At 39.0% G+C, this 20,137-nt stretch overlaps 1 protein-coding gene across 5 annotated transcripts in view; it reads right to left on the bottom strand.

Annotated features, from left to right (window-relative positions):
* Window positions 1-20,137, bottom strand: part of src (v-src avian sarcoma (Schmidt-Ruppin A-2) viral oncogene homolog) — a 38,837-nt gene that overhangs the window by 6,199 nt on the left and 12,501 nt on the right. Inside the window, exons 2-10 of one of the 5 annotated variants that reach the window (XM_047368655.1) lie at window positions 8,072-8,182; window positions 7,249-7,507; window positions 7,078-7,174; window positions 6,020-6,037; window positions 5,303-5,401; window positions 3,872-3,898; window positions 2,978-3,081; window positions 1,518-1,667; window positions 1,275-1,430 (exon numbers count right to left, since the gene is read on the bottom strand). In XM_047368655.1, the coding sequence (XP_047224611.1) occupies window positions 1,275-1,430; window positions 1,518-1,667; window positions 2,978-3,081; window positions 3,872-3,898; window positions 5,303-5,401; window positions 6,020-6,037; window positions 7,078-7,174; window positions 7,249-7,498 (901 nt within the window). In that variant the 5' untranslated portion in view covers window positions 7,499-7,507; window positions 8,072-8,182. The remainder of the gene's footprint in view (window positions 1-1,274; window positions 1,431-1,517; window positions 1,668-2,977; window positions 3,082-3,871; window positions 3,899-5,302; window positions 5,402-6,019; window positions 6,038-7,077; window positions 7,175-7,248; window positions 7,508-8,071; window positions 8,183-20,137) is intronic. The other 4 variants (XM_047368650.1, XM_047368667.1, XM_047368662.1 and 1 more) reach the window with 4 other exon arrangements.

The raw sequence follows: 20,137 nt of genomic DNA, 5'->3' as shown, positions 1-20,137 counted from the left end.
TCAGTAACCAAGGATTTCCTTCATACTTTCAGTCACAAGCTGCTAAACATTCTGTCATGGTGTCAGAAAGAATAGGAGACAACCCTTGACCTACTTAAAAAAAAAATGAGCCTATATCGTATGCTTCTACAATAAGTACGGAATTTAATAAAAATGGCTTTTATGCCAAATGAAAACATCTTTGTAACACAAACTCCAATCTCAGATAAATTGACATTTGACATTTCTAGATTTTAATCTCCAGATTTGTTTACTCAATTTTTATTCAATTTCTCAATATTTAAGAAAAATATCCTACTGTAGTAGGATATTTATTGCCAATATGAGTCTCATCGGATCAAAGCAGTCGGACTCGGCTTTACTTGTTGCTATGGAGACTTGGTGATCCCAAGATGAAGATCCACACTCTTTAATTGAATAGCAGGTTATCTTGTCTTTCCCATTTTTAAGAGTGGCTAAGAGGAATGGTTCTCTAATCAGACCATATAAATAGAATTAAAAAATAGTTTTAATTGTTTTATAGGAACTGCCCACCTGTGAATCTAAGGCAGTAATGATGAAATTAAGACTTATTTATTTTTACGGCTAGTACAATATCTTAACCATTAATTGTGGAGCTGAAGCAATTGTGTAAGACTAGCTTCATTTAATGTTTTTTACAAGCAGTCAGATTTTTTGATCAAAGAAGAAAGTCATGAAGAGCTTTCAGATTTTTTTTTAACCTTGACTGATTTTGAACTTTTTTTACAGTTCAGTCTTAGAAACCGATCATTTTTAAGTGAATTTTATTTGTTTAGGTATGTTAAGTCTTACCAATGAATGAAAAGGCCCCTAAAACCAAGGGATTTGTCTACATGTAACAAACGTTTCTTTTCTTTTTGACTTTCAGGAAAGGAAAAAGAGCTCTAGCTTCTGGCCATTTTTTTTACTGACCATTCAGCAGTTTGTATCCACCTTGGGGAAATTTTGTTAGCAGTATGAATTTCAAGAGCAAACTATATAAATCCACTAATATAATGTGTGGTAAGTTTTACAGGTAAACTTCTACACAGATGTATCAGTCATTGAGAAATTCTTTAAACATTTTTTTAGGGAGTTAATAACATTAATTTTCAGTATAAACAATATTAAAAGTAAACCAGAAATATTTACAGGCACCATGCTTCAGCTCCTCTTTATTACAACATGTGTTATAAAGAGAAGCAGCTATTTTTGTTGTTACTGAAGACAGAAAAGCAGGAAATTTGCTGTGGAAATGGATCAGTGTGACCTACCCATCCAGACCTCTCCGAAGCAGCCCTGTCCCAGCTTCAGCTCCAGCTGCAGGGATTCTCTTGGGATCTCCCAGGCATCCCTGGATAAGCCCTGAGTCTGAGGCTTCAGTATGGGACAAATGTCTGTCAGAGTGTGACACAGCCCGTCGGCATGCTCTGAGGAGGACACAGTGTTTCTTCTCACTGGAGGTGACCTTTAAAGTTGATAAAAGACTGAGTGAGAGAGCTTCTCCCAGAACTCACTGCGGTAATGATTGACGAGGTGCTGCAGGGTGGCGAACGGTGTGCGGGATGTGATGTAGAAGCCCCCGCTGTCCAGCTTCCTGATCTTATAGTGTTTCACGTTGAGCCCTCTGGTGTTGTCATAGTCCAACACTGACAGACAGTAGGCACCTGGGAGAAAAAACAAGGAATTCCTATAAGCATTATTTTTTTAAGAGGTGCAATCTTTTTATTTCACCACCAGAGGGAGCAATGGCATACGACTAAAACTGAAACAGCAGCCGAAGGCCACTTCCCCCTTCCTCTATGTTTGAACCGGGTGATGTGACTTGTGGTTGTACAGTTCTTAGCTTCAGCTCCACGCTGACCTAAATTCTGTGTTTTTCCCTCTTCCAACCAGTTCTTCCCCACTGATTCTAATCAACCTCCTTCCTTCTTTCTATTTTCTCTCCCCAAACCCAGAACTCCTAAGGACTGAAACATGGAGCAGCTGATTAGAAGAAAGGTTAAAAGACGGTTGATGGTTTAAGTCCCCTTTTATAAATCCAACCTTTACCCCAGCACCTGATAGGTTTACTTCCGTACAAACGCTTTTACAAGAGCACAGCGAGGAGTGCAGTGAACAGCACGGGAACATGTCTTATTACTCAAAGTTTACTTTATTTCCCCTTTGTTCTTTATAGCGAGACACGGCACCAAGTTCAAACTGAGCTTCATGCGGTCTGAACATTTTATGAGTACGCAGTCCTCCACACTTATTGAGAACCCCAGTAAAGATGCATGAAAAGCTGCAAAATACATTAATCTTTTATGGCACTTGCAGAATTTGCTACTGAACAAATATAAAAATCCAACAATTAATTTAAGAACATTGATTTGGTGGAGAAAATTGCATGTCAAGAAATGTAATTCTTTGGCATATCATGCTGTTAATATCTTGTACTACCATATTTTGCCAACCGGAGAGCAATTAATCTTCTCCTATAAGACTTGAGAAGGTTGGACCACACATAGAGGGCTCCTTCACCTTTCCTGTTTGCCTGACCTCTCTAGATCATCCAGAGTCCCGAGTCCTCTCTCAGGCTATCTTTTCCTCAGCTCACCAAGCAGGTTTTCCATATGAGTTCTGAGGACTGAGATGATGGTGGATAATGTTGATTTTGTGACTTGTGAACAATTTATCTGTTGATTTGGCTAGATGTTTTCAGTCTGAAAGACCCAAGATGACCCATTTTAAACTTTCTGGCAGAGGCCACAGGTTTTAAAAGGTAAAGGGAAACAATCCCACAACATCACACATCCTCCACCATTCTTAAGAGTGGGAATGATGTGCTTCTCCACATATTCAGCTTTCATTTTACATTCAAACTTGGAGTGTTTGTTACAGAAACCTCTGGGAATTTAATTCAAACTTTTATTTTGTAGACATTTAATTCTGTTGTCATGACTCAACAGATTTAAAGGTAGCCTGGCACACTCACCTTTGGTGGTCTCACTCTCTCTCACCACAAAAGTCCCTCTTCTGTTGTCTAAAGCTAGCAGCATCCTTTCTGAATCGCGGCGTGTGATTTTGGCAAAGAACCATCTAGAAAAAATAAAATAAGAAATACAAACACAGAAACCCAGGACATCAGGGAGAATATCAGTAAGGAAGAAAAGATATATCTGGGTCTTAGAACAACAACTGACAAATACATCTTGTTAACTAAAAACAATCTTTGGCCAAGTGTTTTTTTTTTTCTCAGACAAAGCTTAAAACTGGGATTCACGGTGCCACAGTTGGTAGCACTGGTCCTGGGGTCTGCATGGAGTTTGCATGTTCTCCCAGGGCATGCATGGGTTCTCTCCGGGGACTCCGGCATCCTCCCACAATCCAAAAACATGACGGTTGGGTTAACTAATAACTCTAAATTGTCCCCCCCCCCATCTATCTTTGTTTTACAACTGGCTAAGATTTCTTTACATCATAATTATGTTATTCTAATAGATCGGCACATAAACACATTGTTTGATTCCATAAAAATTGGCAAAGTAACAAGTTTGTTACTTTTTCACTTATTTAATTTGTTAATTGTTTTCCATGGTTTCTTACTTTGTTTCGTTTTGAAGAGATTCTTTTTTTGATTTATTTCAAACAAAGTGTGGAAAAAGCAATACATTTGGGATAGAGTGGAGAGTGTGAGTAAAGCAAAGAACAAAGTCTGACATCAAGATACAATCAGAGTATCTAGGAGAATTATGGTTGAAGTGTTGAAGAAGAGACAAAAAAACCCTCTGAATCTGAGACCAAGTCTTACCTGCATAAAGGTGCACTCATAAACTGGAAACCCTGATATGCCTTACATATTTCTGCCCCCAGTGCAAAAGCTGCTTACCTGGAATCTAGTGTCAGTTTGAGATCACTGGTGGAGCAGGAGGCAAAAGTGAGAAAGGAGGTTGTTACAAATTAAGGTCAGATTGTGCATCATGCTGTAAGCAAGCAGGTTTGCATGCAGATTCAGTAAAAGCGAGACAGCCACACAAAGGAAAACAATATTTTGGAATAATTTTCAGCACACCAACTGTTAAATAAAAAGGTCAACACAAGATTATGCAAGGCCATCTCAGCATCATAACAGAAAAACAGAGAGAAACAGCTCAGTCAGTGCAGATTGGTAACTAAGCTCACCAAACAGCACCTTGAAGGTTTAATAAATATACCTCAATGCATTCATCATCCAATTATCTTAAGAGTAAAATGAAAAAACACCACAATGTTTTTTTACAATGAGCTGGATTTTGCGGCTTTTACAGTGACCCATTCACCTGTTGTTGTGAACAAATAATTATTCCATAATTTTTATACTGTATGTTGTAGAAGGAGGCAGACACCCCAGGAGTGGAGAGTTATAAAAACACAAATATATAAGGCAATATTTTGTATAGTCTTAGAATAAACTGGAACCAGAAATAAGCACTGCTGTGGTACTTTAAGGCACTTTGGTATGGCCTTTCTATGGGCATCCAGTTCATATGGACAGTTGTGGTTTACATTTAACACTAATGGTGGCCATAAAACTCACATCAACGTTGGTCTTTCAGTAATCTTATGGTAATCTCAGGTGAATTAAATTTGGTCTGGATGTTTGGAGGTTCAGAAACAATAAATTAACCACCAAGGTTTAATGGTTGGATCCTTTGACCTCAGAAGCCGGAACTTAAACCTGAAAATGACGCCAGATCTGAGCTGAGCGAGTTCCACACTGGGAAAACAGTGGGATTTGCTACTTGTAGTATTCAGACACATCAGGCTAACTACTATTAGCATTACAAGCCAATAATGTACTTCTCACCATTGTATGCTTCTAAACTCTAAAATAACATGATCACTAGAAGAGGTTGTAAAGTACTCAGTACCACTGGTTTAACAAGATACAGTCAGAGGTGCTAAAGTATCACAAACAGATAAGCCATTTGTGTTCATGATGAGTGCCTGACCACACCTGTACATATTTACTGTCAATACATTATGGGGATTTTTTAGCTGTTTGCTAAGCTAGCTGTTGTTTGAATCTTCATAGTCAATTTAAGAGGTTCAGGTACCGTGATTTCATCACTTTTCAACAGTGCCAAGCTAGTTGATGCAGCAGTCTATGCTAAGCTAAGCAATAACTGAATGATCTGTCAAACCTTTCCTTTAAGAAACAATTTTAAATTAACATAAACCACCAAGAGAAAAGCTCATCAGAATTTGGAAGTGCATCTTCATTGCTCTTGGTAAGACCCATGTAAAACAAAACATGTAAAAAATAAATGACAGGGTTTACTCTTCTGCCTGAATGGAGTCAGAAGGAGCCACATAATTGCTGGGGATATAACCACTCTTTCCGGTGGTCAGGGAGAGCGCCAGCCACCAGTCCCCTTCCCTGCACAGACAAAATGATAAGACATAGCTTTTAACCAAGGCTCATCCCACATCCAATACACAAAGATGCGTTTTAGGATGGTTTATCAAGCCTCTGAAAGCAGAGTCAAAGTAACACAATCATTTTTGGTTACATTGGTAAACACCAAAAAGCTACATTTAGACATGGTGAACCTCTTCGCTCTTGCAGAAGCTTGATAAACACAAGCCATGGTCGCTCTACTGTTAAATTAAAAACAAACGCTAGTTTTAAGCCATTAAATCATACAGTCATGCATTCATGTGGGTATGAAACAAAGGGTTGATGCAGTTGCTGTATGATATACTTTATCAGGGACTGGGTTGCTGCAGCTTTGCAGCAATATCTTCAAATAGAGAATTTGGGGCAAAATAAGGTTCACTCTCATTACCTCTAGCTGACCTATGACGGTGATAATGCTGCAAGGCTTTGCATCAGCTCTCCTGGATTACTGTAACAAGGATTTCTGGGCCAAGGGCAGAGTTATGTGATGAAATGGTATTATAGTGCAGAGGCATTATACAGGATGTGGTCCATGTGACACACAAATAAGGTCAGGCGTTCAGTGGAAAGTCAAATTTCAGAAAAAACTTCACAAACCTGCAGTTTATCTTCCTCCTACAAACAAACAATGGTTTGTGATGCAAAAATGAGAAAAAAACATGAAGGGGAAAATGGTGGAAAAGAAGAGAGCAAGTTAAGAGAAGCAAAGCAAACATCACAGAGCAGTGTGAAGTGTGGCAACAGTAGAAAACTACTATTTAAAACGCCTACTACTAAATAATCAGGCCTGAAGGAGAAGAGAAGACAGAAGGTTCAGTATGGCAAGAATAGGATTTCTACACATTTCTTATGTTAGAATTCTAAACCAACAAGCTCTGATTTTAAGACTTATAAGTTCTTTTTACTTTATTTTTACAGTCTACATACAAACGTTTACAACAAAGGTATGGCAGATAAAATCCAAAATGATCTAAGCCTACACTGGTCAGGCTTGTGACATGAAAGGGGATGGATGGATGGATGGATGGACGGACGGAGCCTGTCGCATGACTAAGCATACTTCACATTGTTATTTTTAAATTGACCCGCAAGTACAGTTAGCATGTCTGGCACCTATTTGCCTTTAAAAACCCGTTTACTAATCTAATAATTTTTCAAGAGCTGTTTTATGTACTCGAGCTGAATGATGATCCAGTTCTGTTTTTGGTTTAAGGGGCCAGACGCAGCAATAATCCACTATTGTTCAGAGCTTCTGCCTTCTAGGTCAGCAGTTTGTTGGTGGGTGAGCAGGATTGTGTCCACTATATATGGTTCACTGCACCTCTATTGATAATCCACAAGTAAGACCCTCCTCTTTAAACAGGTTAACACTCCACCCAACTCTTAGGAATAACTAATGATACCAGCTATGTCACTGGAAAGATGCACCAAGGCACAAGATAGTCTGACAATATATGAAAATGTTGTGGAAAATATTTGACCTTCTTATAATGAAAAGCTTTGTGGTGGGATAAGGTTCTGATGGTTACACATTGAAGGGAAAAAGAGCCAGAGGTATGGCTGAGCTGCACATGTGGCAACAGTTTGTCTAGAAGCCAACAAAGGAGACAAAGGCTGTCAAAATGTTGGATTGTAAATGTTTTAATTTATCTTACGTGTTATTTAGTATCTGGAGACACTCCCCCTTCTTGAAAGACAGATCTGACTCTGTTCGAGACTCGTAGTCGTACAAAGCCACAAATGCCGTCACACCTTGTGTAAAAAGAGAGAATTAGCCTTTAATGAGATGCTAAATGATCATGTAAAAAAAGGTTTAGACATCTCACCTGCTAGAGTTATTCTGTTTGAAGAGATGCTGTTATTGTCCACACCTCCAAACAGAGCGAATTCGGCATTATTGGTCATTGACTGATTATTAGTGAGACCTGTGTCCACAGTTGGGCTACGGCTGGGTGTCGCTGACTGTTGAGTAGAGTTGTGGTGGTGACTAACAGTCCCTCCCCCAGAGCTGACGTTGCTGTCGAGGCTGCGGGTTCGCTGGCCAACGTCTTTGGGCTTACTCTTGTGTCCCCCCATAGCCAAGACCTGTAGAGCATTCAGTGATAGTAAAAGACAGTGAGAAGGCAGATGGAGAATAAACAGCAAAACAATTTAATTTCTGTGCACTGCAAAATGGAAATTACACATGATTTGGCATCAAACAGTCTAGCTTTCTTGCCAGATTGTTCATATAATCCATTTAAAGGCCTTTTGACTACTGCAAAGGCAGACACAGGATCCAGAAAGGGTCTGGAATCTCCCATTTTATCCACAAAGACACACACAGACCACTATCACAAATCATCCTAACAGACAGAAGAGCAGCTGCTACTCTGGTTTCCAGACAAAAATGAAATCCACCTCATTCCACTGCCATCAGCAGAGCAAACACACAGAGAATATACACCATAGACAACTGCAAACACAGATCTCTGGAACAGCCGCACAAACAGAGATATGCACTCTGAGGAACTGCTGTTCAGATCATTTTCTTTATATGGGACTCAGAGATTCCCTCAAGCAACATATTGTTAAATATACATAGAAAAGACAATATTGACTTCGATCTAAAAAAAACATGAAATAGTTAAAAGATGTTCATATAAAGACCTTCTGGGTTGGGGAGAGTTTGTGGAATGGAGGATTTCCAGTATCTTGGTGTCTTGTTTATGAGTGATGGCAGGATGAAGCAGGAGATGGGTAGTTGGTTTGAGGCCTCATCTGCAGTAACAAGGGCAATGCGCAAGACTGTTATAATTAAGAAAGAACTGAGCCAAAAGGTAAAGTTCTTCTTCTGCTCCAACCCTCAACTATGATTGTGACCCAAATGGATAAAATCCTGGATACAAACAGCTGAAATGAGCCTCCTCTGTAAGGTGGTGGAACTCGCCTTAGTGATTTAGTGGGGAGCTCAATTATCCAGAGGGAGTCACAGCTTCTCTGCGCTGAAAGGAGACAGGAGACGGTTTGGGCATCCAATCACGATGTATCCTGGTTGCCTCCCCGTCAGAGGTTTTCAGACACTTCCTACTGCTAGAACCCCCTCAGGCCAACCAAGAACATGCAGGATAAAAACATTTTGCTTCAAGTCTTGTAATGTCTAGGAATTACCCAGCTGGGAGAGGGATATCTGGGTTTCCTTCATGACCTGCTCCTCTCAATTGAATATTGGATAAGCGGAAAACAGCGAACAGATGTATAAAGATGTCTACTTAAAGTAAAAAAAACAAACTAAAAAAAAAAGTAAAATAAAAACTTGCATTTTGGTCTGACCTGTCAACAGGCCGATGTTCAAGAAGTCTTAAAGTTAGTTCAGACAAATGTTAGCTCAGAACTTCTTCTCAGAGTCTGGGTTTTCTGCAATGCCTCTGAGCTCTGCATGGTGTGACCTCGATAGAAACCTTTTGTGAGTTTCACTTCTGGGGATTCTATCAACTGCATTGGAACTTTTTCACCTTTCAATCATTCTTTTTCACCTTTTAAACTAATTCTCATTTGGACGAGTGTAGGTTAGCACCAGAATTTAATAAGCCCATTTATAAAGCCAAAAAACACCAAGACAAGGAGACCTAATGGTGAGAGGACCTGTATTTAATTGAATACTGCACAACCAATAAACAAGTAAACAAAAAACATAGAAAATCCTAGATCTTTTTGTGTAATAGCAGCTCACCAGAAAGACTTCTAATGGATATTGAATCCCTAATGGGCTTTATAAGTGTTCTGGGCTCAGTAGAGTTTCAATGAATAGCATTTTCTTTGCCCATCTTCAAAACTTGTCTCAGCACAGCGAAAACAATCCACTAAGCCTAGGCTAATTTTGGGAATGTAGTCGATGGTATTTTAATAGATATAATGGGGTTCTACTTGGAGGTGCTAATTTACAGAAGAAAGAAAACATTGTTGGAGGTGGAGGGCGTATGTGTTGTGTGACTGGGGAGTCCTTCTGATAAGCAGATGAAGGTAAAGGTTAACATGGGTCGTGCTGCACATCTCTTGCTGTTTAGAAGGCCGTGCATCTTTCGGATACACCGAAGGCATCCTTGAATTCATGAGTTTACAAGCAAAAGCTCTGCTCCTAAATGAGAGAAACAACATTACTCTGGCTGTCATCCAATCCGACAGAGGGATGGACCTATGACGCATGGTGGAAAATATCTGGATACAAGAGGCAAAGCGAAACAGATGGATCTGTCTCTGGTTTCCTTCAATCATCTTGAAGGGTTCCTCATGTCTGCAATTCCTTTTTTACCTCAGTCTGCCAAGTAAAGGACAGCATGGGTAATATAAAGTAAAGTGATGCAATGAGTAAATGCATACCATGTAACACAAAGTGGGGTATAGTTGGGAAGTGGAAAGAAAAAGATACATAATTTTAAATTTAAAACAAATCTAAAAAGTGTGTTGTGTACTTGTTTTCAGCCCCCCAGAGTCAATGCTTTGAAGAACCACCTTTTACCTCAGTGGGGTTTGTCTCCACCAGCTATGCACAATAGAGATAGAAGGTTTTGCCCATTAATCAGATACAGAACGTCTGTTATCTTCCATTTTTTAAGTCTTGTCACAACTTCTCAAATGGATTTACATCTGCATTTGACTGGGACATTCTAACACGTGAAAAAGCAATGATCTTTGATTCTAGTGTAGCTTTGGCTGTTACCTTAATGTCATTGTACAGCCAGATGATTAACCTGCACATTATCAAGTCTTTTGCCGCCTCTAACAGGTTTTTGTTCCAGGTATCGCATGCATTTAGCTCTATCCATCTTTCCATCAACACTGACCAGCTTCCCACGTCTCCACTGAAGAAAGCTGCCCCACCCTATGCTGCCACCATCATATTTCACCATGGAGATGATGAGCAGTGTTAGCTTTCTACCACACATGTGACCAGAGCACCTTCTTCCACCTTTCTGATGTGTTCCCTTGAAGGCTTGTGCTGAAGAAGATTTCTTATGTCTTCTTTTTAACAGAGCTCTTCTTGACACTCATTTATTAAAGCTGCAGTAGGTAACTTTATATATTTTTTACATACTTCTTAAAACAGTCACTAGGTCCTGACAGTAGAATATGGACAGATAATCTGTGGGAAAAAAAATGTAGCTCCTCTGGCTCCTCCCAGTGGTCCTACAGCCATTTTCAGAAATACACCACCACCAGTCCGAAACAACCAATCAGAGCCAGGAGGAATGTCTTAGCAGTTTCAATCACACTCGTGTACAAGCTGCTCACACCCCTCCCCCACACGGCGTGTACTGTCATTCTAGCTCAAGATTGCCGGTGTGCTACATCTGTGCTAATGGTATAGGAAGGTCATAGTCAATGTAGAGCATATCAATGATGTTTCGTCTCTACCAGTGAATGTTTCATAGCTGTTTATCTGCTGCCATTGGTTGCCCATGGTACCATGGACTTACCCTGAAATTTAGAACAGGCACACCTTACAGGTCCCTCCCCTTTGCTCTCTGCTGTGCTACAGCCCTTCCTCCACAGCTCCTTTCCCACTGCAGAGCCTGACGTAAATGAGCAGGCTAGTAAGCAGGGCCACCGATAGTACCGGATGGGACGGCAGTCTTGAGCTAGAATGAGGGTACGCACTGTGCAAACGAGGGTGTGAGCAGTGCGTATACGAGCGTGATTGACACTGCTAAGTCATTCCTCCTGGCTTTTAACAAAAGTTATCTACTGCAGCTTTAAGACCTAATCTGTGAAGCGCAACTGTAAAGCAAGCAAGAATACAAATGCGCACCACACTTTTGAGATTTCCTAGTAAAATATTTGTCCTTTACCTTTTGCTTTGCAAATTTATGCACTCCTTTGTGTTGGTCTATCACACATAACCCCAGCAAAATAGATTATGGTTTGTGCTTGTAATTTAAAAACAAAAGTGGAAAAATTCAAAAAATACAAAAGGTTGTGCAAGGCACTGCATATGAGCATATCTGAAGTAACAAAGCAACAACAGGAGAAAAGAAAGCAACAGAGGTGCTTGAATTTTGACTTTGACAGTTGGGAGGGGTCGAGCATGACAAGCAAAAAGGGGGTAGGGGATACATGTGTGCGGGTTAAAACCCTGTACCAAGAGAGCAGACACAAAGATGTCATGAGGCTCAGGGAGCTGCTCTTTGTGTGCTTTTGCGTTCTCCCTGAGCAGACTCATCGCATGCCTAATAAGCTGTTTGATGCATAGCAGAGCGGGTAAAACACCTCGCTCCTCTGCAGTCATCAATTATAACACAGGCTAAACCATTCCTCAAAGGCACAGCTTTCGCTCGAGGGATTGCCATCATACTGGTCGTCAAATGGTGCTTAATGACACATTATGTGGAGAGAGCTTTAGCAAACAAGGATGAATGGAGCTGCTATGGTGAATATACTTTCAGGATGTGCATGCAAGACAGAATCTGATGTCAAAAAAAAAAAAAAAAAAAATAGAGAATCACCTCCTTCAGCCAACAGTGTTCGAGGCCAAGACTTCATACGAGGACCAAATCAAGTAAAACATGAACAGAGATTTAAGTGAGTCTTTGGTCTTTCTTCGCTCTTAGTTTCCAACAAAGCCATCTTTTGTCAGCTCTCAGCAGGCAGCACAAACTACACACAGAAACGGGTCTGTGGCTTGCAGTCTGCATGGAAATATGTCTGGATGGTGGGAATGGAATAAAAAAAGAATCATAAAAATCAGCAGTCTATATTTGTGTCATAAACCAATGTGGGTAGAGAGGTGTTATTATCTGCAGAGCTAATAATAATAAGAGGTTGATTCTGATCTCACAGGACTCAGTTACTGTAAAAAGAAACAACCCTCTAGGAGGCAAAGCTGCTGCACGAAAATCCCACGGGCAAAGCAGGGGGATGTAGCTGAATGGATGGGTGGAAGGGTTACGATTAGCTTAATTATGCATAAGATCTGGCCATGAATTCCAAATCCTCCATGTCTCTGGAGCTTTTGGGAAATGGGAATAGTCTTTTAACTTAGCTGTTGGGGCTTTTTCCCTACACAACACGCTGCTTATCAATGTTTTGCCTTCTTTTCCCATTTCATGTGAAAACAATTACAGTTTCTGAATCAAATTCTTTTATTAAAATAAAAGAAAGGATGTGGTGTCTTTCAGTTGCAACACGATTCTGACAGAGGCACATTTTTACACAACACAGCTTTTGTAATGGAGTCAGCCATTCTTTTGACCCCCTTAGAAAACCTTTTCATCTTTTGTGAAGGATCATGAACAACAAAACAGTTGTGAACAACATCTTGAGCATTCTTTCTGCAGAATGTTGTGTATGCAGTCCTAATAAGATTGAAAACTTTATAAAACAGACAGAAATGTAAATGTAACAATGTTTTCTACCTTGCTCTGTAAACTGGCATATTGAATAACACATTACATGGGTATAAACATGAGGAAATAGAGGAGATTTTGTGCAGTCCAGTCATTTCTTTGAAGCATAGGCATTGCTTTTGATGCCCTCCTGTTCTAAATAGTACATGTGTATTGGGAGCAAAAGTGTGAAATTTCAGAGTTAACCCATTTATTGATTTTCTTCTTTATTCAAGGATTTATTTGACTAACTGGGATGACAAGTCAGTGCTCCATGAGTGCACCTAAGTGGCTAGATACATATTAGACAAAATAATCAGAAAGTAGTTTCACATATTAAAAAAACATATTGACGTTAGTTGAGCATTTGCATATTTCAGTATGAGATTAGATCATTTTAATTTTGGATCATTGCCGTAATGTTTCAGGCACAGTTGAGTAAATTTGGTTGCAGTGTTGTACATGTGCAGTATACATAGCGTCTGAGAGCTGCAGAATTTTCACCTGCTGCAGCCTGACTTAGCTGGAGATCAAATTGTGTATGCTACAATGTCAAATGTGCAGTAAAGAAAATGCCAGAGCGTTATTTTCCTATGGCAATCTGTCTTCTTAAGCCACTGAAATGAAAGGCTTTCCTTAACATTGTTAGGCTATTGCTTTTGACTTGACATGTAATGAAATCAATGGTCACTTTTTGTCTTACTAAATAAAATGTCTAATAATTTGTATAAGGCAGATTTATTTAATTTTTCTTTGTTAAAAAATGTGAATTATTAATTTTAAGGTACATTTTATTTAAAATTCATCTTGGAGGGGCCATATAAACTTAACAGTTCAAACACAAAAAGTCCAGCTCATTCCAGTTTAGTCCAATTCAATCCATTTAAACTCAGTTGAAATAATATTAAAATTAAAATAAGTAAAAGCTAAAGAAGCCACTGTACTGCTTTGAATCCACTGATCAATTGATTCAATCACCCATTTTTACCATGGATCAAATTTTCTAATCTTTCATTAGCTCCAGAAAATGTAATATTTTATTATAAACATATATGCTAACAACGTCAGATATAGATATCACATGATCTATTTGCCTTTTTACCAGTTTATATCACCATCTAGCCACGCTTTAGCAGTTTAAACTTACCATGAGTCATTGTTTCAAAAGTCATTGGATTGTTTATTTATATACTATAGTTAAAGGTTCAATAGTTTTCACAACAGAAAACACAGTAGTTTAAATATTTACCAGTCACTGAAATGAAAGTTTCTCAAGCAATGAGTCACTGTTTAAAGCAAAATAAAAAATAAATTAACTCAATGCAATTAGTGACATTTATGTATGTAGGTAGTAATTTTAACCTGTATTTGCTGTTAACATGCATAATTATGAACACATATAGTAAATTACTTTTTTTATCTCAGTCTCACTACGGCTGCATTTGCTCACAGGCCTCCAGAGAGACTCACTGCAAGCTTCAGCCTTTGCTACAACTATAATATCACACATAACAAAACTTTCCAACAGTGTATTCTTCCAAACAACTGCTCTCTGTTTACTATTTATTAACTTGTAAATACATGTTTAACTTACTCACACTTTGAATAAAACTGCCTTGGTTCATCAACAGAAAATTACTTTCACAACTTCATATTAAAGATGCTAAAAATTATTCCATTTTTTGATCGGAGAAGTTACAGTGATAGCTAATGCTACGTTTTCATGTGGATTTACTTAGCTTAAAAATCAGCAGGGAGGGAATCATAGTGTTCGGTGGCAGTAAACAGTTTTGTGGATAATTTCCTAAATTTGTTAGCACAATTATTGCACAAAACGTACCATTTGTTTGTAGAATAATCACTTATTGGCTTACAAAACTGCAACCAGTGCATGTGACAAGGTGATATGCTGTGTCCCAGAAAAAAACACATCTGAAACTGTGGATGATGTCATCGTGGTGAGAAAAAATGGTATTCTAAATGTACGTACAATGTGGATACATTTCCATCTCAAACTGGTGGTGCAAAACCTCTTCACAATTATCACATCAGGTGGAAAAGCGAAGATAGGTTTAAAACTACAACATGTAGGCTTTTTGTGTAGAGAAACAGCAGCGCCATCACACATATATAAGCTTGAGAAACTGTAAATGCCTTTAATGCAAACTTACTGCTGTGATTGGATAGTTCTTCATATTTTCATTTTAGAGCAGGCTTTGCAACTTTGACTGAAATGTGTAATAAATGCTCAAGTTTAATGACCTGGGATATCTGGTAGAATTTCATGAGTTCAACAGTTGTTTTGATCCTGACATTAGTGACTTGAGCTGTTAAAACGGAGGTCATTTGGGGTCATTTTAGCCCTGAGCATCAGTTAAAAGCAAAATGACCTGATTTTTCATTTGACCACTGCTCTGGACACCAGAGACAGATGAACACCAACACAGCCCCTCCCTCCACTTAAGTGACCTCAGCGAACAGCAGGTTCCAGATCACAGGAAGATACAATTGGTTTTTATTGCCTTTGCATAAACAGACATCAGGCGTTTAAGGTTGTGCATGCATGTGCATCCCGTTCACTGGCACTGGAGAGCATAGAGTGTGTGGGGAACACGCTGTTCTCATTTGAAATCAGTTGTAGTAGTGGTGACAAACATCTTAAACAAACTTACAAAGACAAACCGAAGTTAGTGGTGCAGAAGATTCAGGTCTTGCTGTTTTTAAAGCCCTTTCCTCATTTGATATGTCAGAGAACATGTACAAGGGATCAGAAAGTCTCCATGCATGTACAGAAAGTTTGCCCTGTGTGGAAAACATCCATGTGATTCTGAAGGCAGCCTGGTAAATGTCTTCTTTCCTCTTAATGCCCCCTATGTAATTACTACAAGGGAGGGGGGGGAGCAGAAAGGCTTTGGCTCCTGCGTCACTTGCCGCCAATTGTACCATAATCCAACCCTGCTAGTTCTGTCCAGATTATCAACACGTATTCTCTAATCTTATTCACCAAATGCAGCAATGACATTCTATTTGTGGCCTGTAAACAACATGGGTGGCAGGAAAGACCAGTCAGACCACGGCAAACTACAGCAGCTACCAGGAGCCTCAACATATCCATGAAAAACTCAAAAAAAAAAAAACTTCCCAAGCATGTGAAACTGATAGCTCTCATTGTGTACACATGGGTTAGTTCCTGGTTGGTTGTCACCTTGTTTCAGTAATAAATTAAAGGATGGTTAGGTGTGTTAGCACAACAGTACTACCCCTGAATGTGTTTTTATGACTGACTAATACCTTTCTTTTTATTTGGATTCATATAGTGCTGTGAAAGAGTATTATAAATTCTTTCAGTTTTAGTTTTGTTATCATGCTTAATTGCTGTAGATAATCAATAATTTCAGGATTATGTTTATTAAGAGAAAAAGCTATCCAAATTAATGAAGCCTTATGTCAAAAGGTAATCCGTCACTTAGTTAAACTATGATTTAATGGTGATGAACTCAAATTAATTGGCTCAATTTCACTAGCCACACAGGCGTGATTACTGTCAGCCGTTTCACAATCAATAATACTACCTGACAACATGAAGTAGGTTAAAATATTTCAAAAAGCACAATATTCTCCAATCTAAAGAATTTCTTAACAATTATGTGACTAAATTATTCGCTAACAAAGTAATATGTGATTTCTAAGCCTTTGGAATAAAAAAAAAAAACCACATTAAGAACTATTATTAATAAAGAAATCACAGGTTTACTTTCCTAGGAAAGTAAACCTTCCTAGGAGTGGCCAGCCTACCAAAATTACTTCAGGAGCACACTGAAGAGTCATCCAGGAGGTAACAAAGGAAACCCAGAACAACATCTAAAGCACTGCAGACCTCACTTGCTTCAGTAAAGGTGTTTATGACTTAATAATAAGGAATAGAGTGTACAAAAACTGCATCTATAGAAGAGTTCCTAGGCTAAAACTTATGCTGACCGATAATAAACCCCTAAATGGCTAACAGAAGACAAAATTAAAGTTTTGGAGTGGTCCAGTTAGAGTACAGATACAAATTTGTTTGAGATGTTGTGATGTGGCCTTCAACAGGAGATTCATGCCTGAAAATCCTCCAATGAATTAAAACCATTCTGCAAATAATTATGAGTCAAAATTCCTTCACAGCGATGCAAAAGATGTTAACGCTTCATGGCCGTTGTTACCGGCAAGGCTGGAGAAACTGGTAATAAAGTTTAACGGGCAATTAGTTCTTCAGATAGGGCCAAGAGGCTTTGGAAAGCTTTCTTCCTTTAATTAATTAAATAATTATTTAAAAGCCGCTTTTTGTATTTACTCAGTTTGTCTTTATCTGATATCAAAATATGTTAAAAAATCTGAAAGTTTGATAAAAAAGCAAAAAACAGGAGATATCACTCTGGTAAATACTTTTCACAACACTGAGTTACAGAGTGTTGTGAAGATGATGTAACCTCTGTGTTTGAAGGTCCACAGGTAAACACACACCCCCAGTTCCAGGATTTTGCTGAGTCCTGGATAAAGTGTGTATAAAGACCAAACACAGGCAGCACAACGATGGGGAGGTAGTGAAGTCAATATTTACTGCTGTACACACACACACATACACTCGGCCCTGTTGTTGCCATGGAGGTGATTCTGAGCATTCCACAAACCAACAAATTGCACAGATGTAAGATAGCTGCACAAACACACACACACACACACACACACACACACACACTCTTGTTTTACTATATGTAGTGAGGACCATGTGTTGACTCCCATTGACTTCCATTGATTTTCAGTCATTTTCAACCCTTTCTATGCCCTAACCCTGACAATAACCCTAAACCTAACTATTACCAGTGCATGCCTAACCCTAACCTTAACCTAAACTCAATTCACACCTTAGTCCTAAACCTAACCGTTAGCAAAATAGGTCATGAGGACCAGCAAAATGTCCTCACTATGGTACAAATGGTCCTCAATTTGATGGTGAAATTGGGAAATTGGTTCTCACTGTGATGCCAAGACAGGAACACACACACACACACACACACACACATTCTGTTCCAATACTCTCTGAGAGCACTGCATACCAATCTGATGAAGAAAAAGGCAAGATTAGCAGAGGCTTTGTGAAAAATGTCTGACACTTCCTGAAGGCATAAAGGAGAGGAACAGAGACTGAGAGGGGACTCGATAGAGAAATGGAGAAAAAGTGAGATCACCTGCAAAAATTCCATCCGTGTTCATGCTTTCTGATATGTCAAAGGGAGATTCCAATTGAAAAAACACATCATGTTTACTCATTAACTCACCTCCAGGAAGCCTGTGGCACTTTGGCTTCTATAATAGGATCCGGGGCTGAGCCCCTATCTTTTCACTGTGTGGAAGCATGGGTGGACAATTTCTTCCAGTGGTATAAAACAGAAAAAAGTGAACCAGAAAGTATTCAGATCACCTTTTGTTTGCCAAACACCACAGCAAACCAATCTTTTAAATGATCTGACAAGCCAAGCAGCTGGCCACTGTATCCTAAAATCCTGGGCTTACAGGGAGTTTACTATTTTGTTCTTATCCAAATAACAAACACTGCTGGCAGCCACTGCAGGTTCATGGATTTTCTGTCATCCCCTGCTCCTAATCTGAGTGCGACATGTATCAAATTATTTTGGGACTGAGGCTCAGGAAGAACATATCTGGGCCAGTTGGTTTGTGTCGTTTTCTGCTGTAGAGTGTTAAGGTCTTATTAGAGAGTTTGATAGAGATAAAGCAAACTTTATTTGGGATGAAGATGGTGCAGTTTGTTCTGTAAAGGGCTACATGTATCAACAGCATTTTTGCCATTTGTTTCCAATCCAACAAACTGAAATGCTGTCCTGTTGTCAAAAATAAAAACTACACTACAGACTGTTACCGATATATTTATCAGGCTTTTTATTAGGTGCACATGTTCAACTGCTTATTAATACAAATGGCAACTCAGCCATTACAAGGTAGTAACCCGAAGTATTTATGCATCTTGATGTGGTGAAGATGACTTGCTGAAGTTCAAACTAAGCATAGTGTTGTTGGTTTGAAGTAGATGGGCTACAGCAGCAGAAGATCACACAGGGTGCCACTCCTGTTAGATTGGAACAGGAAACTGAGACTACAATTGACACAGGCTTTTTTAAGGTGGACAATACCAAAATAGAAAAATGTTTTTCTGGTCCAATAAAGCTCATTTTTCAAATGCGACATTCAGATACCTGGTCAGAATCTGGTGTAAACACCATGAAATAATGGAAATAATCCTTACTTTTTATCAATGGCTTAGGCAGCTAGTGGTGGTGTGATGGTGTGAGGGATGTTTTCTTAGTACAATTTGGGCCCCATTTCCACCCCTGTATGACCATAGTGTATCCATCTTCTGATGGCTACTTCCTGCAGGATAACACAATCTCACATCACTAAGATCCTTTTTAACTGGTTTATTGAACAGAAACACGAGTGTACGGTACTCCAATGGCCTCCACAGTCACCAGATATCAATTCAATATAAAACCTTTGGGATTTGGTGCAACAGAAAAATCACATCACGGATGTGATGCCTTTAAATCTGCAGCAACTGTATAATGCTATTAGGTCAATATGGACAAAATCTCTAAAGGAATGTTTCCAACATTTTGTTGGATTTATGCCAGGAAGAAATAAGAGTGCTAGAGGCCCAAATAAATGTAATACAAGTGGCCTGTGAGTGTGTCCAATGACTCTGGTCCCAGCTTTGAAAGCTCTTGTTTTAGTGACTGTGTTTTCTGTCAATCAACCTGTGATAACTTGGGTAGAAGCACAAGTTAACCTGCGTCTTCACTGCATTTAGCTACGTCCATTTAGAAGATTTAGAGAAACTGCATGTTTTACAAGCTAAGAATGTGAATGTTTCTGTGGAAGAGTTTATAAAACAGGCAACAACAAACAACTGGTAAACAGAACAACACCTGCTGACCCGATGCTTGAAAAGCAAAAGGAAATTGAATGGTAAACACATGGGTATTTTGGGTACAGCTGTAAGGAATTCTATATCTGAAAAGGCTTCATCACAAGTTATGAACAGTCCTTCCATGCCTTAATCCAAGAAAAAATCTTGTCAGAATCAGTCTCATTGATGCACTGTACCACTCCTTTTCGACCGTTCTTCTTTCCAATCAGATAAAATAACATTAAAAGTACACTTCAAAGCTGAATTGTCATCTATTTGGTTTAAATCACATAATATGGATTAAGAAATGCTGATATTTTCAGCCTTTTCATTACGCTGAGCAGATCAGAAGGCTCAATACAACTTTTGAAGTTTCTACATCCAACCTGCAGT

This window comes from Girardinichthys multiradiatus, chromosome 1 (genome assembly GCF_021462225.1).
Source record: "Girardinichthys multiradiatus isolate DD_20200921_A chromosome 1, DD_fGirMul_XY1, whole genome shotgun sequence".
Taxonomy (NCBI): Eukaryota; Metazoa; Chordata; class Actinopteri; order Cyprinodontiformes; family Goodeidae; genus Girardinichthys; species Girardinichthys multiradiatus.
The sequence above is the reverse complement of the archived record's forward strand: the minus strand, read 5'-3'. Positions and strand labels throughout refer to the sequence as shown.